Source organism: Bombina bombina, chromosome 3 (genome assembly GCF_027579735.1).
Source record: "Bombina bombina isolate aBomBom1 chromosome 3, aBomBom1.pri, whole genome shotgun sequence".
Taxonomy (NCBI): domain Eukaryota; kingdom Metazoa; phylum Chordata; class Amphibia; order Anura; family Bombinatoridae; genus Bombina; species Bombina bombina.
In genome coordinates, this window is record NC_069501.1 from 523,135,459 (window position 1) to 523,161,633 (window position 26,175).

The following is a 26,175-nucleotide window of genomic DNA, read 5'->3' on the forward strand; positions in this document are numbered from 1 at the left end:
AATGGGTGTGGAAATTCCTAATTTTCTACTCTGAATTAAAGTGAGCACAAGTAATTTAAAGACACATAAGGGATTAAATGCCATATCCTCCTCTGTGGAAAGAATAACTTATAACTATATACATTCTTGGTTTAACATAAACTCAACTTAGTTTCTAAACGTAGAAATAAATAACACACAAAATAACGACACAACAACTTTTTATGGTTAGAGAAAACCCGCAGGTCACGTTTATTGTGGCAACACAAGAACTAACGACCGTCTGAATAAACATGGACCAGGGGGGCGGCAATCAGGTACTAGCTAAAACGTAGTAACCCATGCTAACAAGATGGGCAGTACCAGGGCGCAGGAGAAGAAGCAGAGCGTAGCTCAATACTATAAAACAGGGAATTCTCGGCATCGTAATCACACGGGCAGGGAACACCCCAGACGCGCGTCTGGGGACTTCATCCCTGGCCGGAAGTGCCGTCACTCTACCTCGATCACATCCTGCCCCCGGACACTGTCCACCCGCCAGCCCAGGGTGCAAACCACCACTCCGTACCAGTAAGGGCCAGGATCAAAAAGGTGCGTAAACCAGATTGAAATACCTGGGGAGCTGAAACTTAACGTCCTTGGACTTACAGAAATAGGCTGGCTAGCCCTCATCAAGCCTTCGGATAGCCCTAGTCCCTGGGGACCACCATAAGGACGGATCCCCCTACTGATTGCAAAATAATAAACAAAGGGAGGGAAGGGTGGGGAAAACTTTGAGAAAAACAGCAGAAAGAGGACATGTGCTTCCTGTACTGGGCTTAAAAAGGTAAGCTGGAACCCCTCCTCTCTTTCTGCAACATTGTTTCACACACACAACACAACACTCCCCTCCTCCGTCTTGGCCTTAACCCTTATGTGCATTCCAGGCAATTTGCCTTACATTTCCTTAAGGGATTAAATGCCATATCCTCCTCTGTGGAAAGAATAACTTATAACTATATACATTCTTGGTTTAACATAAACTCAACTTAGTTTCTAAACGTAGAAATAAATAACACACAAAATAACGACACAACAACTTTTTATGGTTAGAGAAAACCCGCAGGTCACGTTTATTGTGGCAACACAAGAACTAACGACCGTCTGAATAAACATGGACCAGGGGGGCGGCAATCAGGTACTAGCTAAAACGTAGTAACCCATGCTAACAAGATGGGCAGTACCAGGGCGCAGGAGAAGAAGCAGAGCGTAGCTCAATACTATAAAACAGGGAATTCTCGGCATCGTAATCACACGGGCAGGGAACACCCCAGACGCGCGTCTGGGGACTTCATCCCTGGCCGGAAGTGCCGTCACTCTACCTCGATCACATCCTGCCCCCGGACACTGTCCACCCGCCACGAGATCGCCCGAATATCAAGGGCCACTCTCGCCGCCACCCAACTCACACAAATAGGAGTAGGGACTGACGTATATCTTCAATAAACAGGTCCATGCCATGGTCCGTAAGATGGACCCCGTCGCCTCGGTACAGGCTACGGTCAGCGGCCGTAATGAACTTGTGTTCCACAACAAAACCACCTAGCTCGCACATAAGCTTCCTAACATCTCTATTGAGCTTCTTGCGAACTTGGAACGCTGCCCTATGATTGGCCATGTGTCTCCACGTCAACCTCGGTATAATGTTTGACCAGCCCATTCTCACACCAGGCAACCAAGCTTTAAAGGTGCGCAGATCTGATTGGATCACTGCGCTCAAGTCCCGGCCGGGAATTGAGCCGAGATCATTTCCACCTAAGTGGATGATCAGCACATGGGGTTTCTCCCACCGCCTCATGGCGGATTGCAGTAACCCAGGCAGATCTGCCCAGCAAAGGCCTCTCCTCCCTAACCACCTAACTACCACCCTGGAGAATGAGAACCCAAGCTGCTGCCCTCCAGGTTGCGATGCCGCTCGGATAGCCGCCCAGTGTACGAACGAGTGCCCAACGATCCAGGCACGAAGTGGCCCACTTCTAGGCCCTGCAATAGAAACAAGAGTTAGGGCATATAATGGCAGCGCAGTGTGCAACATTATCAACCAGCAAATATTAACATTGGGATATAAGTGGCCTAACGTAAATCTGATACCTCTTAGACTTCCACCTCCCAAGCGCCATTATGCGGTCAGCCGACCAGCCTAAAGTCGCCGCCGTCGTAGCAGCTCCAACCCTAAAGGAGTGAGGAGCTATAGTATTGGGATTCAAGCCCACTTTTTTAGCCGCCCACCCCAAAACCTTCCGAAATTGAAACCTCGTCAGGGGGGTACCATCCTGATGAATTAAAAATCTAACCGCACCCACTGGACGCCTGTCCGAGAAGGTCTTCAACAGTGCACTAGGGCAGCAGGCGGAACCCGCATGCGCGGGTAGCGACAGCCAGGCCCCCCTACCATCTTGATCGACTTTCGATCGAGGGATGAAAAGTAATACCCCATTATCCGTAAACCTGACGTGCTCCGCCAGGACGCCACCCACTCTCGCCAACTTAGACTGGGGGACCAATTCCCCCACTCGGAGAGCACCATGAAACGCCATGGCGAACGCCGCTGAAAAAAGCCGCACCTCGTAGTCTGAGGAACATACCTCCGGTAAAACACGAAGCAGGAGGACCAACCTGTCCGCCGTTATGGGTTCCCTAACGTCTGGACGCCGCACTTCCGACCTTCCCCAACCCCTCAGTATTTGACGAATCAAAAACGTTTTGGAAGAGTCCGTCAGCGTGAATAGTTTACAGAAAAAGGACACCGCCGCCAACCGCGCGGTTACCGCCCCTTTCTTAGCTAACTTAGCCCTAAGCTCCGCGAGCCAGCGCAATAGCCAGTCCTGCTCACCAGCACAAGAAGGAAATCCTTGGACATCGCAGAAGAATACCCATTCTTCCCAGTACCTTACATAGGACTTCCAAGTGGAAGGTGCCAGGGACGCCTTAAGCACCGGAATCAGGGACTGCCATCCAAAGCCACCTGCCAAAGAAAAGGGGGACAGGGAAAGCCATGAGTGGCAGCCTCAGGAGCACATTTCCTAAAATTTTCCCATTGAAAGCGAGATAGTGCATCAGCAATAACGTTTTTAACCCCTGGGACATGCCTAGCCCGAAACTCAATGTTCCGCTTGAGGCATCTCAAAACCAGAATTCTCAGATATCGAATTACTGGTGGTGAGGTCGAAGAGAGACCGTTAATGGCGAAAACCACGCTCAAATTGTCCGTCCAAAAAATGACGGAGCGGTTCTCGAGCTTGTCCCCCCAGATCTCCAACGCCACCAGAATGGGGAAAAGCTCTAGAAGGCACAGGTTCCTGGTCAGGCCCCTGGCCGCCCACTCTGCCGGCCAAGGTTCGGCGCTCCACTCGCCATTGAGATAGGCGCCGTATCCAAAACCCCCAGCAGCATCAGTAAAGAGGTGCAGTTCTCGCGCCGGAGTCTGGGGGGTTCTCCAAATACAGATCCCATTGAAATCCCTGAGGAACAGATCCCAGACACGGAGGTCTTCCCTCATGTCACTATTAACCATCAGTTTGGCCTTAGGGGAAGTAACTCCCGGCAACAAGCGCTCCATTCTTTTCAGGAAAATCCTCCCCATCGGGATGACCCTCCCTGCAAAGTTGAGCAGACCCAAAACCGATTGGAGCTCTTTCAGCGTGCAAAACTGCGCCGCTGCGAGGCTCCTGACTGCTGCCAACATCTTCTGTACCTTATCAACCGGAAGCCTACATTCCTGGGCTACCGAATCAATTTCGATACCCAGGAAAGTTAGACAAGTGCAAGGGCCCTCCGATTTGTCTTCTGCTAAGGGGACTCCAAATTTCTCCATCAACAGCCGCATGGCGTAAAGGAGCAGCTCACATTCCCTAGACCCCTGTCTGCCGACCAGGAGAAAGTCGTCCAAGTAGTGAGCAATCCTATCCTCTCCTGTCACTTCCGCCACGGCCCAATGCAAGAAGGAACTAAACGCCTCAAAATAGGCGCAGGAAATGGAACACCCCATGGGCAAACAACGGTCAACATAATAGTGTCCGTTGAAGAAACAACCCATTAAGTAAAATGATGCGGGGTGAATCGGCAAGAGTCTGAAAGCAGACTCGATGTCAAGCTTGGCCAGTAAAGCCCCATGACCCGATCTGCGTACTACTTGCAAGGCATCATCAAATGACTGGTAATATACGGTACTTAAGTCCTGAGGAATGGCGTCATTGACTGACTTTCCCTTTGGGTATGAGAGATGTTGTATCATCCTAAACTTTCCTGGGTCTTTCTTGGGCACGACCCCTAGAGGCGAGATAACCAATCCCGGCATAGGTCTTTCCCTAAACGGGCCAGCCATTCTACCCAGTGAAACTTCCTTACCCAATTTCTCCTTTAATACCTCCGGGAAAAGGGAGGCAGATTTCAGGTTCCTGCGAGAGGCCGCACCCGAAACCGGACCTTGTACGGGGATAACAAAACCTTCCCGGAGCCCTGACTCCAACAAGGCCGCCGTTACCCTATCGGGGTATAGTGTGAGCCACTTACTAATTGCGGCCACCTTCAGCGGGGTGTCCGCTCTTAGCGACAGCAGGGCCTCTTGGCCCAGTCCTGTCCTGTCTCTCCCCTTTTTTAACGCAGTCTGCGGCAGGGTGAAATCCCCCGCAGATGCGACAAGCGTGCCGAAAGGAACACGCGGTTCCCAACGTGCATTGCTTGTCCTGGAATTTCCAACAAACCCCAGCTGGGCGTCTGCGAAATCTATTTCCGGGTCGAAACTGCGTTGCACCCGCCGGGGCCCCCGCAGTACCTAGTGATTTCTCGGGACCCAGCCGGGCCCAGAGTTGCATTTCTACGCACCCGAAATCCAACAGTGGATTACCCACCATCTTTCTGCGGAACTCCTCATCATAATCCCGCCAGGCACCATCGCGATAATTATCAGCAATGATCTCCATGTTTTCCATGTATTTCAACACGGCTAAACACTGGTCCGGCCATTTTTGCAAATAGCAGGACGCATAGATCCTGAAACACCGGCGCCATTCGTGAAATGTATCTGGGCGCTGGTACTTCTTGGGGCCTGTCCCATCCTCCGCTCTCGCTTTCTGCCTTAGGGCTTCCACCGAGAGCTCGAAGATGTTAACAAATTTACCCTCTTGAATTCTCCGTACTGTCTTAGTCTTCAAATGCTCGTGCAGATCATAAGAAGACCAGGATCTAGTATCCCCTTGGAGTGCCACCTTCCGATTAACAGGCCTCCCCACCCCACTTATGCGAAGTCTGGGTGGGGCAGCCCTGTCGGACCTGCCAGAGGCAATATAGTCATGACGGTCACGCAAACCCCCTTTTTCTGATCTCTTCTCATCAGTTAACCATCTAAGCATCTTATACATTCTTTTATTGCCCTTCCCATGCAACCCCAGTTCCTTGTCATTTTCTGACCCAGAATCATCCGAGGATGAGGTAAAACCCCGCAACCCCACTGAAACTGAGGACTCACCATCTCTCACACCGGTCCTGTTTGGAATCGCCACGACTCCCGAAGTAGAAGGACGCTCATCCTCTGACACCATGGAGTCCTGGCCGCTCTCAGCACCTCTCTCCAACCCGCTGCCTGAATCTCCTGACGTAGCCATGTCGCTTTCCTGCAAAAGAGATTGCCAGAGAGGAGTACCACGAAGGGGAAGGTCTGCTCTACCCCTCCCCCTGTGCCCAGACCGTTCATGCATCCCCTCACACACATCATGGACATCATGGGTGCCTTCGCCACTTGCAACATCATCATACACACCCTGCTCATCTTCTGTAAAGTCCTCTATCTCTTCACTAAAATGTACTGACTTCTGAGTGATAGGGGTGGCTTTCTTACGTCTAGTGGATGCAACCGCTAAATCTAAACTCTGAAACTGTTCTGGTGAACCATGTTTGGTAGAAGACCTAGTTACTACCTTCCTCGCTGCTGCCGGGGATGCGCCCGGAGCCTGAGGCCTAGCCCCTACACTCCCACCAATTTGCGCGCCAAAAGCGCCGCCTGCACGGGCGCCGCCTTTGCCCAAAGAAACCTCACTATTACTGCCAGCGCTCTTAGGCATACTCCTAGCGTGCCCAATAGGTGCTGCGCCACCTTTATAATTGCCCAATGGGGCCTTTGCCCCTTGACGAGGATTACTACCCGACGGGGCCTTTGCCCTTTGCCGGGCCGTAATACCCTTTGCAACCTGCCCACGGGGGCCTCCAACAGGGACCCCCGGGTTCATTTGGCCAGAGAAATGCCCCCCCTGAGGTAATTCCTCCATTGATTCACCAATAGCCCCCTCGTGAAGATCAACCCCCACAAGTGCTGCCCCTGTAGACCCCATTGCATCAGCAGAATTGCCCCCCGGAGCATAAGTTCCCCCCCTCTCTTACCTTGGACGCCGCGCGGGGAACTCGACCTGCTCCGCTTCGATGACCGCTGACAAATGGCGGGACCGGCAGTGACGTCATCGGAAATGACGTCACCGGAAGTCCCGCCCTCGGAGGACCGCAAACCGGAAGTCGCCGCCGATGGAGGAACAGTCGACGCGGGAGCCTGCGCAACCACCGCCGGAGGACCAAGGACCACGTGGGACGCACCCGGAGACCCCGACAAAGAAGATGCCCACATCTGGAAAAGGGATACCGCGGCCGCGATGGAGTCCTGAGACACCGGAGACGACGTCGGAGGTAAGGCCGAACTGCTCCCACCAAAACTACCAACTATTGGGGCAAAAGAGCAAGGCCCGTAGGGGCCGGGGACCGGAACGCCACAAGGCCGAGAAGGGCCCGCCGCGACCACGCGAGGGGAGGGAGGCCCAGCCAGGGGGACCGGAGAGCAGGGGACAGAGGAGCTAGCGGCTGTAGACCGCATAGCGGGCCTAGCGGGGACCCCCGCTTTACCGGCTACTTTAGGGGGACATGTGGGCCTGCGAAGGCCAGAAACGGGCCCGGCAGGTCCCGACATCGTAACTAAATTGGGGCCTACGTTAGAACTAACCCCCCGTAAAGAGGGCTCACTCCCGGCCGCATGGCCGACGGGCTCAGACGCGCCATCTGGATGCCCAGCACTACCCCCCATATTGCTCACTAATGCCAGCACCTCCAGTAGGGCCCTGTCTGAAATCTCCCCACCACTACCCCCAACCTCCCCGGAGGATTGATCAAGTGAAGGGGAAAGGGAGGGAAGTAAAGGGGTTCGACCCACCGTTTCTGGCGATGGAGGGATCCACTCAGCTGCTTCATCGCTGTCTTCAATAACTTCTCTCTCTGCAGGTTCCTCCCTAGCCTCCATGATTCGCTTTGGAGGTGCTTGAGATCTCCTTGAACGTCTCATGTGAAAACTTTGAGAAAAACAGCAGAAAGAGGACATGTGCTTCCTGTACTGGGCTTAAAAAGGTAAGCTGGAACCCCTCCTCTCTTTCTGCAACATTGTTTCACACACACAACACAACACTCCCCTCCTCCGTCTTGGCCTTAACCCTTATGTGCATTCCAGGCAATTTGCCTTACATTTCCTGTTTCTCCCATCAAACTGCATGAGATTCTGGGTAGAATTTTTATATCAAGTAGTGGATTTTAAAATATGGCTGTCCTCCTCCTGAAATATTGCAAAATAAGGTTTTAAGAATTACAAAAGGAAAAAAAAACTATTCACACCTTTATAATTCAAATTTAATTTTTACCATTCAAACAGAGCATGCAGTTTTACAAGATACTTCAATTAAATGGACATGAAACCCCAAATGTTTCATTAATGACTTCTCGTAAATGGTGTCGTTTGCTGGAGGAGCAGTAATGCACAACTGAGTGCTAGCTGAACACATATAGCGAGTCAATCACTCGGGACAAATGTGTGCAGGCACCAATCACCAGCTAGCACCCACTAGTGTAGGACATGCACATATTTTTCAACAATGGATACCAAGAGAACAAAGTACATTTGAAACTAGAAATTAAATTAAGTGTCATAAAATTACATGCTCTATCAGATTTATGCAAGTGTGTTATTGACTTTTCTATCCCTTTAAAACATGTTATCAAATTTACTTTGTTCTCCTGGTAACCTTTTGTATAAAAGCATACTTGGGTAGCTCTGGAGTAGCAGTGCACTACTGGGACCAAGCTCTGTACTTGAGAAAGGCTTGTGGTAGAGCTGAAATGTTTTGCTTAATGCTTTGAGCCCTTAGGCTTTAATGGTTTTATTTATTTTTGACAGTGACACAAGTATTATTATTATTATTTATTACTCAAAATTCCGTAGAGCTGGCTACAAAAGTAGTGGTATGCAATGACAAAGATGTGTGGTAAAATAGAAATACCTAGGAAACTAAACAAAACAAGTTAATACAGGGGGATGAGGACCATGCCCGGAAGAGCTTACTGTCTACAGGTGGAGGATGCAGCGGCATAAGGTTAGCTAGTCACGTAGATTCTAGTTACAGCAGCAAGTCAAGACAGTTAAGGATTTATTTTGGCTAGGAGATATGGTAAGCTTCTCTTAATAGGTGCCTGAAACTATAGAAGGTTGGCGACAAGTCAGAAACGTTCTACCCTGTGCTCCATCAGAGGACAGGAGCAGTGCGTGAGAAGTCTTGGAGGCGAGAGAGGGATGTAGCAATAATAGGAGTGGAGAGATGTAGGTCAGGGAGTATTTGTAGATGAGAGAGGAAATATATTTGGGAGTGAGGCTGTTGACTGTTTTGTAGGTTAGGGTTAATATTTTGTGTAAGGGGAGTCAGTGTAGAGACTGGCAGAGCAGGGTAGCGGATGTAGATTGGTAACTTGCGTGGATGAGACTAGCTGAAACATTTATGATAGATTGGAAGAGGCGGTGTTTGGAAAGGCTATTTAGGAGTAGGTCACAGTAGTCAATGTGTGACTCAAAATAAGGGAATTAATTAGTATGTTCTAGTTTTTTAAGCAAAGGGCAGATTCTAGAAATGTTGCACAGGTTTACACGGCAGGATTTGGTAAGCGCTTGTATATTTGAAGTGAATGTGAGTTCAGAGTCAAGTTTAACACCAGGACAGCAGAATAGAGTCTACTACAGTAAGAGAAATGTCGTCAGGTGTTGGGAGACTAGGAGAGGGGGGAGCAGGTTAGTTTTTAGACGGATTGAGTTGGAGGAAGTACGAAGATACCCAGGAGCAAGTTGCAGGAAGACAGTTGGTAGTCTAGTTGAGGGAGAGATATCTGGAGAGGAAAGATAGATTTGGGTATCATCATTATATTATTTGTACTGGACAAAAAAAGGAGGATATAAGTTTTCCAAGGCAGAATGTATAAATGGAAAAAAGCAGGGGACCCAAGGCCTTGTGTATGAGGCAATTGATCATCCGATATGCTGTTAAAGGAGGATTAAACAAGTTATTGATTAAAGGAACAAAAACTGTTCCCTTTAAAAATTTCATAATAAACCCTTAAAAAATAGTTTCTGTAAAAAGGTAGTTATGTTAATTAAATATTTCCTAAAATGAACCCCGTTTACCGTCTGTTACCTTACCTACCAGTCCAACTCCAGAAGCAGAGTGCTACAGCCAATCAGGAGCTGTAATGCTCTTCCGGTTGTGACTGAAGGCTCACTCTACCTTCTCTCAGCCTTGGCACAGTAAGGGGTAAAGGAGGACTTTTTTTTTTAGAAATATTGAATTAACATATCTTTTATGTGCTGTAAAAAAAAAAAATTAAAGGGCATTAAACACCTCTTGCTTTTGTATAAAAACTATTCTTGATCTCACACTCACAAAAAAGTAAAATCTATAGCCTAAGTTTTCAAAATGCTTCAAACAAGCTATTTGATTTTCAGCATTTGCAGGCTACAGTGTTTGATGTTTGGCCTTTCTAAGGAGCATGGGACATGCGCAATTATTACAGAAAAGGTGTTTAATGTCCTTAAGTATTTAAGATTTTTATTGAAATTTAAAGGGACTAATTTTGTGTCCCTTTTAACTTATTTCATTACGGAGGGAAATTTTGGAGCTGATCCCACCCCCATGACTTCTAGCCAAATATGAGTTGGTTGAGGGCATCGGCATTGCCAAAGGAATCCAGGGATGACAGTCTATGATGTTACCACTCCATAAACCTGAAAGTGGACGGGGTGAATATAAAACCCCTCCATCTCAGTTTCTCAAATGATAGAAACGGTTTGAAAGGCTGCTCACTACTTCACAGTTTTAATTGTGTACCACTGACTTTGACCCGTGAATGTAGCGTTCAGATCACTGATTTGGGCATTATTCAGCTGTGTCTGTTTTCTTGGCAATCAAGGGTTGTCACTACTGTGTTGATGTGCTTTTTTTTTTTGTTTTTTTTTAATTGCACCCCTCTAAAGGGACATGAAACCCAAAACATTTCTTTGACGATTCAGACAGAGAATACAATTTTAAGCAGCACTCCAATTTACTTTTATTATTTAATTTGCTTCATTCTTTATTATTATTATCGGTTATTTGTAGACCATTAACAGATTCTGCAGCGCTATATATATATATATATATATATATATATATATATATATATATATATATATATATATATATATATATAGTTCAATAAATAGCAATGCACATGGGTGAGCTTATCACACAAGGCATCTATTTGCAGCCACCAATCAGCAGCTACCTATTTAGATATGCTTTTCAACAAAGGATATCAAGAGAATGAAGATTAAATAATAGAAGTAAATTGGAAAATTGATCCAAATTGCATGCTGTTTCTAAATCGTAAAAGAAAAAAATGTGGATTTGATGTTTCTTTAATGCAAAAAAGCAGAGCTCAAAATTGATAAACTACAGTTAGTTGTCTTAAAGAAAATTGACATCTGAAAGGAAAAAACTTGTAAACCTACATATTTACAAGCATTGTTTTTAAAATAAGCAAAAGCCGCAGTCCTGCTATACTTAAAGCGATATGAAAACCAAAAAATATTCTTTTGTGATTCAGACAGAGCATTCCATTTGAAAAAAAGTTTCTAATACTTCTATTATCAAATGTGCTTAGTTCCTGTGATATTCTGTGTTGAAGAGATACCTAGGTAGGCATCTGTAGTACAACATGACAGGAAACTGTGCTGCCATCTAGTGCTCTTGAAATGGGCCGGCTCCTAAGCTTACTTCCCTGCTTTTCAATTAAAGATAACAAAGAAAAATTGACAACAGAAGTAAATTAGAAGTTTTTTTTTAAATAGCATCCTCTATCTGAATCATGAAAGAAAAAATTTGGGTTTCATATCCCTTTAACTCTTTGATTACCTTGCTATTCTAATCCATACATTGTGTCCCTTTTTAATGCGTGCTCTCTTTTCTGAAAGATGTTAAAGAACTCTAGTAGTTTGAATACAATTCTTTGTGTTTTACTGCGTGTGTGTGCAAGATGCCAGAATATTGTTAAGTACAATTATTTGATCCCTGTTGGGTGTCCAGTCGAAGCGCGTTAATAGCTTTAGAACATTTTCACAAGTTGTTTCTTGGCAGAATTCCCCCCCTCCTCTATTATTGCCTCAAAACTAAGGTACTTCAATTTAGCTAAATTAGACTGTCACACTATGAAATGCCAAGGCTTTTTGCCATTTCTTTGAGACAGTTTAATTATATAAATTATAATCTGTCCTGTTCTCGCTCGTTTTGTTTTGTAAAGTGAAATAACACAAAATAACCTTTCAGTCTCAAAAAACTTTGATTTTTGTCCTGTTTGACAGAGAAAGCTCAAAAACACCAGTATTCTTAATAAAAAAAAGTGTATATGTGTTGTGTTAATTGGCCAAGAAGTTTTGATTTTAATATACTTATTACTCAGAAAGCAATTTCTTGTTTTTTTTTCAAGTATTGCTGACAGTTCTGTGACAGGTACAAATTAACACCTACATACAAACACAATATGGATAACAAATCATACAATAACATTTATTAGGTAGAAATCTGTTCCTGTACTTTTTTTATTTTAAAGCTGGTCACAGACATTTGACTCATACTCAAGACTTACATAATCTACTTCCGACAAAACCTCACAGAATACTCCATGAAACTGCTTTCCGTCCTCCCAAATACTTAGTGATGGTGCTTACAGGCCCTCAAACAAGGCAGAAGAAATGATTAAAAAATCATCAGTTTGGAAGAGCGGCATCATTTGGGGTAGGCAGAGAAAGCGGTGACGTGGTTTGTACACTTGAGATAACAGAACACAACAAAAGCAACATCCAATTGCAAAACTTGACTAATTTGTTTAACATCTTGGAAGCTAAATGGGAAATGTTTATATATTCTGCTGTTATATATAGTGCTTTATTATAGCAGAGGAACACATTGCATTGATAAACAAATTATAATAAAGCACTTGTATTCCAAGCTCCTGGACTCCTCGATTAAAATGTAGTTTCTCAGTAGTTTTGCATTGATAATAAAACGTGTTCTCCTGGCTTTTGGTAGTGCTGTAAACTCCCGGCCTGTGCTTAGAGCATGTGGTGGCGCTTGGTATTGTTTTTTTGGGGTTTTTTTCTCTCTCTCTGTTGTGTACATCTTGTGTCTAGGTATGTGCTTCCCTCTTTTCTTCCTCATATTTTAATAAGTGTGTTTGTATATAGAAAGTTTTAAGAGATATAAATAAAAAGAGAGAAACTGTCTCTCCCTGACTTCTAGGTTCTGTTGACTGTCAGGTCCTGTGGTAAACCTCTTGACTGATAAAACACTTTGCCCATCAAATGAGGGCCAAGACCCAGTTATGCACTAGTTAGCATGTATTACCTGCAACTATGACAGATTCTTGATATGCTTTTATGATAGACTTAGGGTTGCCAAATTTCCTCTGAAAAAAAAATACTGGTTAAGCTCTAGGTAACTGGGCACAATGGTAAGTGGGGGTCACATAATGCACTCGAAAAGCCCCTACTCTTGATCAGTCATATTTACCCCTTGGCTGCCAGTAACATATAATTGAATCCTTGTACTTATTTGGTTGCCAGTAACACTCATCAACAGTAGTAGACATTCCTTTTTTATTCCATATTTGGAATGCCTTGAGATATAGAAGGCCTTTCACATTTAGTCTGCTAAAATATGTGACTGTCCATTTTAATACTTTACTCCTGGCAACACTATAGATTACGTTTATATTTACATTTAACCAATAAACTTTGTTTTGTACAATAGCTCTCCTTTTTAGTACATCACCTTACAATCGGATTTATATTACAGGGACATTATTTACTTGAATGTATTTGAATAAATGTTTTGTAGATGATCTATTTATATAGCCTATACAGATTTTTTTTTTTTTTAAATGTATAGTTTTGCTTATTTTTAAATAACATTGCGCTGATTTTTAGACTCCTAACCAAGCCCCACATTTTAGGAGAATACAGATGTATACCTACTACACCTTGCTCATGTTTGTGTAAAGAGTCTTTTCAAATGCGGAGGAAGGAGGGGGGAGTGTCTGTGTTTTTTTGCTATAGATCCACTTGCAGTGGGTGTTCCCGCTAACCTTTTCAATAGTGCTGAACTGGGAGCTTCTAAATACGTTTTTATATGGTTTAATATTGGATTTTTAGATCAGGATCTGTGCATATTATTCTTTATAGTAGTGTCTATCACATGCAGTTAAATGAAAATTGGTGTATACTGTCACTTTAAGTATCCAACCTATTCTAAGTTCCCATGGGAATAAAGCTCTCAATGGCTTGTATACTCGTTTTGTTAAATTAAATTAAGTTCTGCATCATTGTTTTACTTAAATGAATTGTACCCATGGACAGCGCTGCGGAATATGTTGGCACTTTATAAATAAAGTATAATAATAATAATATTAATTAAAGGGGCCATGTATTTGATACTTAAAGGTCTTTCCAGACATATGCAATGCAATTTATTTGTCCATAGGGGTTCGAAACAATAAAGCCACTACCTGGCCCTTAGTCATGTCACTGACGTTAAACATTGCCCTATTGTTTAGGACCCCTATGGGCAAATAAAGGTCATTTTAGACATATTCCTTTGCTGAACTGATTTGTTCATATAATTGAGGGGGTTACATTAAGGTTTGTTATGTTTTACCTCTTTGTTTCATTGCATATATCTGCTCACAGGGCACACACCCTCATGTTTTAGTCGAGTAATGTGTGTAGAATTTTCAGAAAAATAAAAAAAATCTCTTCTACAACTTTAGCTGCGTGTTTCATGCAAGGCTCATGAGTAAGCACTGTGTGTGCTACAAAAGGTGGTTGAAGACAGAATTTTGAGGAATCGCATCAATATTCTACACATAACTATCTACAGCATAAAAAATCTTTTTAATTTTAACACTTTTTTCTGTAGTTTGAAAAATAGCTGAAGCAAACAAGGTATTATTCTTAAAGCCATACTCCCCCAGCAGAAACCAATCTGGACCTGAAGTTGATAAGGCATTTGTGTGCAGCCACCAATCAACTGCTAGCTCCCAGTAATGTATTGCTGCTCTTGAGCCTACCTAGGCACACTTTTTTAAACTAAGGATACCAAGAGAATGAATAACAGAAGTAAATTGGAAAGTTGTTTAAAATCACATGCTCTTCTAATTCATGAAAGTACATTTTTGGGTTTCATGTACCTTTTTAATTTCAGTACATTTGCATAATCAACAAATGCATGCTAACAAGACAATGCAATAGCACTTAGTTTTTTTTAATGACAAATTTCAAAGTTATGTCTATTTCCACTCCTTCTGTATTATGTGACAGCCATCAGCCAATCACAAATACATATACATATATTCTGTGATTTCTTGCACATGCTCAGTAGTAGCTGATGACTCAAAAAGTGTAAATATAAAAAGACTGTGCACAGACTCTGTTAATGGAAGTAAATTGGAAAGTTATTTAAAATTGCTTGCTCTATCTGAATCATGAAAGTTTAATTTTGACTTGAGTGTCCCTTTAACACTACAGGGCTTCATTTGGGAACATTGTTTGATTTTCCTATAAAACTCCAGATCGATTTATACCCATATCTACACCTTTCTCTGGAAAAAAAAAGAAGTAGAATTAGAGTCATGAAATATACCAGTTGGAAATCTGACATCTTAACTTATCAGTAAACTAGCATTAGCACATTACTGCTCCTACTGTATAACTTGCTGTTTTACTGCTCTGAGGTGGAGCACACATGCCGTGAGATGCTTACATTTCATTATTTGCTTTTTGAAGTCAAGGGAGGTGACAGTCTCTTGAGGAATTTTGCTGTTGGAAACTCACTGATTTATCGTTTATCATTAATTCCTTTATAACAATACTCCATGGGATCGCTGTTTGAGAACTACTGCTTTGTTTTGTTGCAGTTAAATATTGAAAACCAAAGACATTAAATATCTACAACAAGCATTCCTTAAAGGGGACAGAGCCTCAAATACGAAAATAATTTTAATCCGTGTTTTTATTGATTTATTATTGGAATGTATGTGTGTATTAGGAGCTGGAGCACTATATGGCAGCAATAATGTTATCCATTTGCAAGAGCACTATTTCCTGCCATGTATTGCTCCTGATGCCAACCTAGGTATCTCCAACACAGAATATAATGGGAATAAAGCAAATTTGATAATTAAAAGTAAATTGGAAACTTTTTTTTAAAATGGTCTGTCTGAATCACAAAACGCATTTTTTCGGGTTTCATATTTAAATGATTCATTTCGAGTAAGTGATAGGCCTTTTGGGGCCATATGCGGGATGGGAAATGTTATATGCTGTAACGTGTCATATGGTAATTACGGTCACTATTCTTTATGCATAATATTTTTGCATAGGACGCACTAATATATATTGATGTTTGTATATATGTGTGTGCATTATGAATTTATAATTTGAAATGTATATCGCTCCCCACTCTATATAGGTTTGTTCCCTTCAGATATATAATTGTCTTGTGTATCCAGCATCCGCATTAACACTGCACATTACTACTAATATTATCATTTTCCCTTCATGTGCATATATATATGTGTATGTATATTTTTTTACTATTTCCACATTTGCAATATACGAATTTTAAATGATAGGGGTCCTGATAAAGCATAGTTCCTTATGTGACTAGGACACCCTAAGAATTCATTCTATGCTTTGAGGTTAACATTTATATATACCGTCCTCATTAATAGTAATACATATTAGGGGTGTGCATGACTAATATTTTTACAATCGACTAGTCGAGGGCTGTTGCTTTCGACTATTCGAAATTACCCCCTCTTGCCAGAAAATGGGTACTAAATGCGAAATATTTTTAATGTATTTGTAAAATTGTTCTTTTTCTTTAAATTTATTTTTAAAACCTAGTAATAACACGTCATAACTGCCGCCAAGTGAGACAATCCGTGATTAGGCTAAGGTTACGGACTGGTAGACTCTCTACGGGCTGTTTTTGACTATCAAAATATAGCAAAATTTAATATATCAGTAATCGACTAATGCCGTACTAGTCGATTAATAAGAGACCGATCGATTAGTCGACTAGTCTAACTCAGCCCTAATACATTTATCTGCATACATATATTTCATTATTTTGCATATACACGCACTCTTGGAAGTCAAGCGTTTAAATATATAAATGTATTCAGATACATTATCAGTAGGAGCCGTAATATACGGCAAACGTTCAATGCAACTTATGAATTGTAGTATGCATGTCTCTTTCCAGGTAGTAATTGAATTTATGGGGTTAAATTTAACTACACACATTTTGGTATTGGTTAATTGTATCACCAATGAAATTTAAGTTTTGCTTTTAAATATGTACTACAGGTGTACTAGATCAGCTATGATTACATCAGGTTAGCCGAAACATGTCAGCTTAAAGAACACTTGTGCTTTTTAATTGTGTGCTTTTTTGGACCCCCTTGGGGGTTATTTTATCCAATATGGATTACAAATAAAACTTTTTGATTTAACTTTGCCTCTGGAAGAATTTCTTTCTTTTTGATGAATATATATATATATATATATATATATATATATATATATATATAATATACACACAAGATTTATCATTTCATCTCAAAGTGTTTAATGTCCCTTTAAGACTTCCTTACTTTTTAAAAAAAAAAAATTAAAGACGTGGGTTCTAAAGACTTGTGTGCATTAGAATTTTCTATTTCGGAGAAAAAAATCTGATATTTTCTCCAACATAGGTGTGTCCGGTCCACGGCGTCATCCTTACTTGTGGGATATTCTCTTCCCCAACAGGAAATGGCAAAGAGCCCAGCAAAGCTGGTCACATGATCCCTCCCAGGCTCCGCCTTCCCCAGTCATTCTCTTTGCCGTTGCACAGGCAACATCTCCACGGAGATGGCTCAGAGTTTTTTGGTGTTTAAATGTAGTTTTTATTCTTCTATCAAGAGTTTGTTATTTTAAAATAGTGCTGGTATGTACTATTTACTCTGAAACAGAAAAGAGATGAAGATTTCTGTTTGTAAGAGGAAAATGATTTTAGCAACCGTTACTAAAATCGATGGCTGTTTCCACACAGGACTGTTGAGAGGAATTAACTTCAGTTGGGGGAAACAGTGAGCAGACTTTGGCTGCTTGAGGTATGACACATTTCTAACAAGACTTGGTAATGCTGGAAGCTGTCATTTTCCCTATGGGATCCGGTAAGCCATTTTCTTAATTTTCAATATAAGAATAAAAGGGCTTCACAAGGGCTTTAAAGACTGGTAGACATTTTTCTGGGCCAAAACGATTACTTTATAAGCATATTTAATGGTTTATAACTTTGGTGAATTTTGAACATTTCCTTCATACTTTTGCGTATATGCAGTAAAAAAGTGTGTTCAGTTTAAAATTTAAAGAGACAGTAACGGTTTTATTTTAAAACGTTTTTTGTGCTTTGTTATCAAGTTTATGCCTATTAACATGTCTGAACTATCAGATAGACGATGTATGTTCGGAAGCCAAGGTTCCTCTCCATTTAAATATATGTGATGAATGTGACAAACAAAGTAGGGACAATGATGCCACTGATAATAATGTTGCCCAAAATGATTCCTTAAGTGAGGGGAGTAAGCATGGTACTGCATCATCTCCTTCTATGTCTACACCAGTCTTGCCCACTCAGGAGGTCCCTAGTGCATCTAGTGCGCCAATCCTCCTTACTATGCAACAATTAACGGCTGTAATGGATAATTCTATTAAAAACATTTTAGCCAAAATGCCCACTTATCAGCGAAAGCGCGACTGCTCTGTTTTAGATACTGAAGAGCATGAGGACGCTGATGATAATGGTTCTGTCATGCCCTTACACCAGTCTGAAGGGGCTAGGGAGGTTTTGTCTGAGGGAGAAATTTCAGATTCAGAAAAAAATTCTCAACAAGCTGAACCTGACGTTATTACATTTAAATTTAAATTGGAACATCTCCGCGCTCTGCTTAAGGAGGTGTTATCTACTCTGGATGATTGTGACAATTTGGTCATTCCAGAGAAATTATGTAAGATGGACAGGTTCCTAGAGGTCCCGGTGCCCCCCGAAGCTTTTCCTATACCCAAGCGGGTGGCGGACATTGTAAATAAAGAATGGGAAAGGCCCGGCATACCTTTTGTCCCTCCCCCTATATTTAAGAAATTATTTCCTATGGTCGACCCCAGGAAGGACTTATGGCAGACAGTCCCCAAGGTCGAGGGGGCGGTTTCTACTCTAAACAAACGCACCACTATCCCTATAGAAGATAGTTGTGCTTTCAAAGATCCTATGGATAAAAAATTAGAGGGTTTGCTTAAAAAGATGTTTGTTCAGCAAGGTTACCTTCTACAACCAATTTCATGCATTGTTCCTGTCACTACAGCAGCGTGTTTCTGGTTCGAGGAACTAGAAAAGTCGCTCAATCAAGCATCCTCTTATGAGGAGGTTATGGACAGAGTTCAAGCACTTAAGTTGGCTAACTCTTTTACCTTAGACGCCACTTTGCAATTAGCTAGATTAGCGGCGAAAAATTCAGGTTTTGCTATTGTGGCGCGCAGAGCGCTTTGGCTGAAGTCTTGGTCAGCGGATGTGTCCTCCAAGAACAGATTGCTTAACATCCCTTTCAAGGGGAAAACGCTGTTTGGCCCTTACTTGAAAGAGATTATTTCAGACATCACTGGGGGAAAGGGCCACGCCCTTCCTCAGGATAGGTCTTTTAAGGCTAAAAATAAAACAAATTTTCGTCCCTTTCGCAGAAACGGACCAGCCTCAAATTCTACATCCTCTAAGCAAGAGGGTAATTCTTCTCAAACCAAGCCAGCCTGGAGACCGATGCAAGGCTGGAACAAAGGTAAGCAGGCCAAGAAGCCCGCTACCGCTACCAAGACAGCATGAGATGCTGGCCCCCGATCCGGGACCGGATCTGGTGGGGGGCAGACTCTCTCTCTTCGCTCAGGCTTGGGCAAGAGATGTTCAGGATCCTTGGGCGCTAGAAATAGTTTCTCAAGGTTATCTCCTGGAATTCAAGGAACTACCCCCAAGGGGAAGGTTCCACAGGTCTCAATTGTCTTCAGACCAAATAAAAAGACAGGCATTCTTACATTGTGTAGAAGACCTGTTAAAAATGGGAGTGATTCATCCTGTTCCATTAGGAGAACAAGGGATGGGGTTTTACTCCAATCTGTTCATAGTTCCCAAAAAAGAGGGAACATTCAGGCCAATTTTGGATCCTAAACAAATTTCTCAAGGTCCCATCGTTCAAGATGGAAACCATTCGGACAATTCTTCCTACCATCCAGGAAGGTCAATTCATGACCACGGTGGATTTAAAGGATGCGTATCTACATATTCCTATCCACAAGGAACATCATTGGTTCCTAAGATTCGCCTTTCTGGACAAGCATTACCAGTTTGTGGCACTTCCATTCGGACTAGCCACTGCTCCAAGAATTTTCACAAAGGTACTAGGGTCCCTTCTAGCGGTGCTAAGGCCAAGGGGCATTGCAGTAGTACCCTACTTGGACGACATACTGATTCAAGCGTCGTCTCTGCCACTAGCAAAGGCTCATACGGACTTTGTCCTAGCCTTTTTCAGATCTCACGGGTGGAAAGTGAACGTAGAAAAAAGTTCTCTGTCCCCGTCAACAAGAGTTCCCTTCTTGGGAACAATAATAGACTCCTTGGAAATGAAGATTTTTCTGACAGAAGCCAGAAAATCAAAACTTCTAAGCTCTTGTCAAGTACTTCATTCTGTTCTTCTTCCTTCCATAGCGCAGTGCATGGAAGTAATAGGTTTGATGGTTGCGGCAATGGACATAGTTCCTTTTGCGCGAATTCATCTAAGACCATTACAACTGTGCATGCTCAGACAGTGGAATGGGGATTATACAGATTTGTCCCCGACGATCCAAGTAGATCAGAGGACCAGAGATTCACTCCGTTGGTGGCTGACCCTGGACAACCTGTCCCAAGGGATGAGCTTCAGAAGACCAGAGTGGGTCATTGTAACGACCGACGCCAGCCTGGTGGGCTGGGGCGCGGTCTGGAAACACCTGAAGGCTCAGGGTCTATGGTCTCGGGAAGAATCTCTTCTCCCGATAAACATTCTGGAACTGAGAGCGATATTCAATGCTCTCAAGGCTTGGCCTCAACTAGCAAAGGCCAAATTCATAAGGTTTCAATCAGACAACATGACGACTGTTGCATATATCAACCATCAGGGGGGAACAAGGAGTTCCCTGGCGATGGAAGAAGTGACCAAAGTAATTCACTGGGCGGAGCTTCACTCCTGCCACTTGTCTGCTATCCACATCCCAGGAGTGGAAAATTGGGAAGCGGATTTTCTGAGTCGTCAGACTTTTCATCCGGGGGAGTGGGAACTCCATCCGGAAATCTTTGCCCAAATAACTCAATTATGGGGCATTCCAGACATGGATCTGATGGCGTCTCGTCAGAACTTCAAGGTTCCTTGCTACGGGTCCAGATCCAGGGATCCCAAGGCGACTCTAGTAGATGCACTAGTAGCGCCCTGGACCTTCAACCTAGCTTATGTGTTCCCACCGTTTCCTCTCATTCCCAGGCTGGTAGCCAGGATCAATCAGGAGAGGGCTTCGGTGATCTTGATAGCTCCTGCGTGGCCACGCAGAACTTGGTATGCAGACCTGGTGAATATGTCATCGGCTCCACCATGGAAGCTACCTTTGAGACGGGACCTTCTTGTTCAAGGTCCGTTCGAACATCCGAATCTGGCATCACTCCAACTGACTGCTTGGAGATTGAACGCTTGATTTTATCAAAGCGTGGGTTCTCAGATTCTGTCATTGATACTCTTATTCAGGCTAGAAAGCCTGTAACTAGAAAAATTTACCATAAAGTATGGAAGAAATATATCTGTTGGTGCGAATCGAAAGGATTCCCATGGAACAGGGTAAAAATTCCTAAGATTCTGTCCTTTCTACAAGAGGGTTTGGAGAAAGGATTATCTGCAAGTTCTTTGAAGGGACAGATTTCTGCTTTATCTGTTTTACTTCACAAGAAGCTGGCGGCTGTGCCAGATGTTCAGGCTTTTGTTCAGGCTCTGGTTAGAATCAAGCCTGTTTACAAACCTTTGACTCCTCCTTGGAGTCTCAATTTAGTTCTTTCAGTTCTTCAAGGGGTTCCGTTTGAACCCTTACATTCCGTAGATATTAAGTTATTATCTTGGAAAGTTTTGTTTTTGGTTGCAATTTCTTCTGCTAGAAGAGTTTCAGAGTTATCTGCTCTGCAGTGTTCTCCTCATCTGGTGTTCCATGCAGATAAGGTGGTTTTGCGTACTAAACCTGGTTTTCTTCCGAAAGTTGTTTCTAACAAAAATATTAACCAGGAGATAGTTGTGCCTTCTTTGTGTCCGAATCCAGTTTCAAAGAAGGAACGTTTGTTGCACAATTTGGATGTAGTTCGTGCTCTAAAATTCTATTTAGAGGCTACAAAGGATTTCAGACAAACATCTTCCTTGTTTGTTGTTTATTCTGGTAAAAGGAGAGGTCAAAAAGCAACTTCTACCTCTCTCTCTTTTTGGCTTAAAAGCATCATCAGATTGGCTTATGAGACTGCCGGACGGCAGCCTCCTGAAAGAATCACAGCTCATTCCACTAGGGCTGTGGCTTCCACATGGGCCTTCAAGAACGAGGCTTCTGTTGATCAGATATGTAAGGCAGTGACTTGGTCTTCACTGCACACTTTTAGCAAATTTTACAAATTTGATACTTTTGCTTCTTCTGAGGCTATTTTTGGGAGAAAGGTTTTGCAAACCGTGGTGCCTTCCATCTAGGTGACCTGATTTGCTCCCTCCCATCATCCGTGTCCTAAAGCTTTGGTATTGGTTCCCACAAGTAAGGATGACGCCGTGGACCGGACACACCTATGTTGGAGAAAACAGAATTTGTTTACCTGATAAATTACTTTCTCCAACGGTGTGTCCGGTCCACGGCCCGCCCTGGTTTTTTAATCAGGTCTGATGATTTATTTTCTCTAACTACAGTCACCACGGTATCATATGATTTCTCCTATGCAAATATTCCTCCTTTACGTCGGTCGAATGACTGGGGAAGGCGGAGCCTGGGAGGGATCATGTGACCAGCTTTGCTGGGCTCTTTGCCATTTCCTGTTGGGGAAGAGAATATCCCACAAGTAAGGATGACGCCGTGGACCGGACACACCGTTGGAGAAAGTAATTTATCAGGTAAACATAAATTCTGTTTTTTTTTCATTGCTTTAATTTGTTGTATCTTCTCTGCGCTATAGAATTTATTATTATTTTTAGATAAGTTCTCTTGTGAGGCTTCCCCTTCGTTATTGATGTTGGCTATAAGGGCAAATATGTATGCTTCTTTATTCCCTTTTCAATTTATTTGGAGGAACAAGTGTAAGGGGTTAAGGGTTATTTTTCATATGTAAAGACATTCTTTTTGTGATTTCCTTAGATCTCTGAGACAAAGCTGATTTTGTTTATTGGCAGGAACCAGTGTGAAAAAGCTGTTTCCTGATATTACTGTTGTATCGGACCTTAGCTTTGATGGTGTTTTCCTTGCCACATATATATTCCAGCAGCAAAAGCTACATTGTAGACATCTGTTACATTGACTGATCAATCAGAGCTGCATATTGCTTATATTTATCCACAGGATTTGAAGAACGGACATTTAGTTATTGTTGAGTAGTTTGGCTATCTTGGAGAGATCTTCAGTACAAATGTACCACGTTTATTGTCTCTTTACAACTATAAATAATGTGGATATAATAAAACCTTCCCTTTGAGCGCATGTCAGATTTTATTATCTCTACGTTTTTTTCCATCATACGATGCTTCATGCAGAGTTTCATTACTCTGCTAAAAATGTTAATGGCATCATGACATTCATCTACATCACATTAGAAACCAATCCTATAGACCTCCCTTGACTGGAAGCATTGTGAGGGGTAGGAAAATATCCTATGCTGTAGGAAGTCAGATGGCCAAGTCTTATAGCTTCTAAGGGGAGAATAAAGCAGGTGCCATGTCTTGTTGGGATGAGCTCATGCAGATAATTGGTGAATACCATCAAACCTTTCTTTACTTAGAACCTAATGCCACAAGTAAGATGACTTATAACCTGAACAGTGGGATTTTTTTTTAATTAAAGACTTCATTGTATGTACAATGCTCTGTATATGATTTATTGGGTTCTTTTATACATACACCAATTTGTTTAAGTATCGCCTCATGTTGCAAACCCTGACATTGGTTTTAAATATCATTACTTGGTGTCTTTGCTTTTTTGGGTCCTTGTATTTATTAGAGTTTGATTGTTTACCCGGTTTGTATTTAGTTCAGTTTCCAAGCTGATATGCAACACTCCAGGGCTTTTTAACAGCCCCCTTTAATATTCTTCAGTCGTTCTAAATTTACTATACACAGAGTGCTCATCTTTTTGGCAAAATAAGCTTATTCTACCCCATGAGCATCCAGTATTTTTAACAGTACAGTTATAGGGGTAGATTTATCAGCGGATCATGTCCACCTGACATCGATAAATGACGACAGCATACGCTGTCGGCATTTATCATTGCACAAGCCGGGGGGGGTGGTCGATCGTATCTGATCAGGATGATTGCAAACCGCCACCTCAGAGGTTGCGGATGAGTTAAGGAGCAGATGAGAACTAAAGGCCCATTGACAGCCATGTTTATTACTGTAGTATAAGATTATTAATTAAAAAGAAGAAAAAAAGAAACCCAAAACGCTATTTAGTGTTTTTAACTGCGCATGCATCCCAATTGCAGCAGATTAAAGGGACGTATTACTCAAAATCTTTTATAATGAATGTTTCCCCAGGGCTCAAATAATTTTATTTCTTTTTTTTTTTTGCACATATTTATATAGAATTTGATTGCTTTTATATCTAACCATATTTTTTTTAAATGTAGTTAAAGCTAACATAATTTTATGCGCTTTGTCATTATAGCTCTGAATAAGTGGGTTGTAAACTTCAAAGCATAGTATCTAATATTTTAGGCCCACCAGAATGTGTTGCATTAGAACTTTTTTTGAAAATATGAAATTACTTATACTAAAGGCGAGACGGAAATAGTAGATAAAAGGACTGAACTGAAAAATAAAACATCTTATTTAAAGTTTTGTATCCCCTTGACCACCATTGAGGACTGTTACACAATATGTTCAATCTTTTTTTTTTTTCTTTTTTTTTTGGGCACAGACAGGGTTCAGGGACACAGTTGTTGTCTATGTAGGTTGAAACTGGAATATGATATACACATAACAGCTGTTAGAATGTTTTCTATATCATGCAGAACTCTGATCATCCCACAATTTATGGAAAGTCCCAAACTGGGAGTTTTGTAACAGTTAATGCTTAGCTTTACAGGCTCAGGTTTCTAGAGAACAGTAGTCCTGTTTATTGAAATCGGAACATTTATTACCTTGTAGTGAAGCAAAATACTTCAGTGTTCTGCCTACCTAGCAAATGCTTTATCACAGTAACTAACAATTTTCCGTTGGCACTCACTAGCAGGCACACAGCAATGTTTAAAAGCAAACCACATTGAGGTCTTTTCCTTCCTGGGACCCTAACCAGCACCCACACAATGCATACTTTCAAACGAACCAACTGGAAAACTCCCAGGATGACACAGGCCTTTTATAATTTACCTGAGTATATACAAAACACAGGAGTGGACTGCACACTCAGAGGTTAACTGCCTGGGTGCAAAAAATTATCAACACGACACACAAAAAACCTGGCACTCACCAGCAGGTACACTGCAATGTTTAAAAGCAAAAATGGAAGAGTCGGTTGCATTTGACGCTAAACTGTTCAAACCCAGGACCACGTCAACGTCTCTAACTTCCTGGGACCCTAATCAGTACCCACACAATGCATACTTTCAAACAAACCAACTGGGAACACAGGCCTTTGTAATTTCCCTGAGTACATACAGAACACAGAAATGGACCGCACTCTGACTGGACAGGGCTGTGGAGTTTACAGTGACTTAGGATGTGTACCCTGTCCTTTCTGAGAGTGCGGTCCTTTCCTGTGTTTTGTATGTACTCGGGGAAATTACAAAGTCCTGTGTCCTGTTTGTCTAATAAATCTTTTCATATGCAGGGGAGTGTCTGATGTTCAGTTTTCCAAGCCTCTTTCACTTGGCGTCCCAGCCTAACCTCGTCAGCAGTGCTAAACTGGGACCTTCTTAGTAAGTTTTTAAAAAGTTTTATACTGGATTTTTAGATCAGTATCTGTGCATATTCTTCTTTATAGTAGTCTATTACCTGCACTTATATGAAAATTGGTGTATACTGTCCCCTAAAGAAGATATTAATACCTGCAGTGGTTTTTCAATGGTTTTTCAAAATCCACCAACAACCTTCCTTATTTGGAGACGCCAACTTGGTCTTGTGTCTAAAGAAAAGAGGGCTGGTCACTAACACAATATGTGTTTTTACAAAATCTTCATTGTTTGGCTTTTTCAAAACTGCCATGTATTCTTTCAGTTTTATGGACTGGAAAATCCACAGTTTTCAGAGTTGAATAAAAGAAGGGGCAAAATAAATAATTGAAAGTATATTGCAAAGTTGTGCATAATTGAGTTTATCGAGATTTAAAAAAAAAATTCTTATTGACAAAAGTGATCAGTCTCTTCTACAGCTTAAAGGGATATGAAACCCAAAAAATGTTCCTTTGGGATTTAGACAGAGCATACCATTTAAAAAAAACAA

General features: G+C 42.3%; 2 protein-coding genes across 3 annotated transcripts in view; one reads left to right on the forward strand and one right to left on the reverse strand.

Moving 5' to 3' along the window:
• The window catches only part of NECTIN3 (nectin cell adhesion molecule 3), a 485,985-nt gene that overhangs the window by 98,237 nt on the left and 361,573 nt on the right, over positions 1–26,175 (forward strand). The window lies entirely within an intron of this gene.
• LOC128653564 (uncharacterized) lies at positions 377–6,289 on the reverse strand. The gene is made up of 2 exons (XM_053706945.1): positions 5,486–6,289; positions 377–2,001 (listed from the first exon to the last, which is right to left on the reverse strand). Exons 1-2 carry the CDS (start codon positions 6,279–6,281, stop codon positions 1,424–1,426), a joined length of 1,374 nt encoding a protein of 457 aa, XP_053562920.1. The 5' UTR covers positions 6,282–6,289; the 3' UTR covers positions 377–1,423.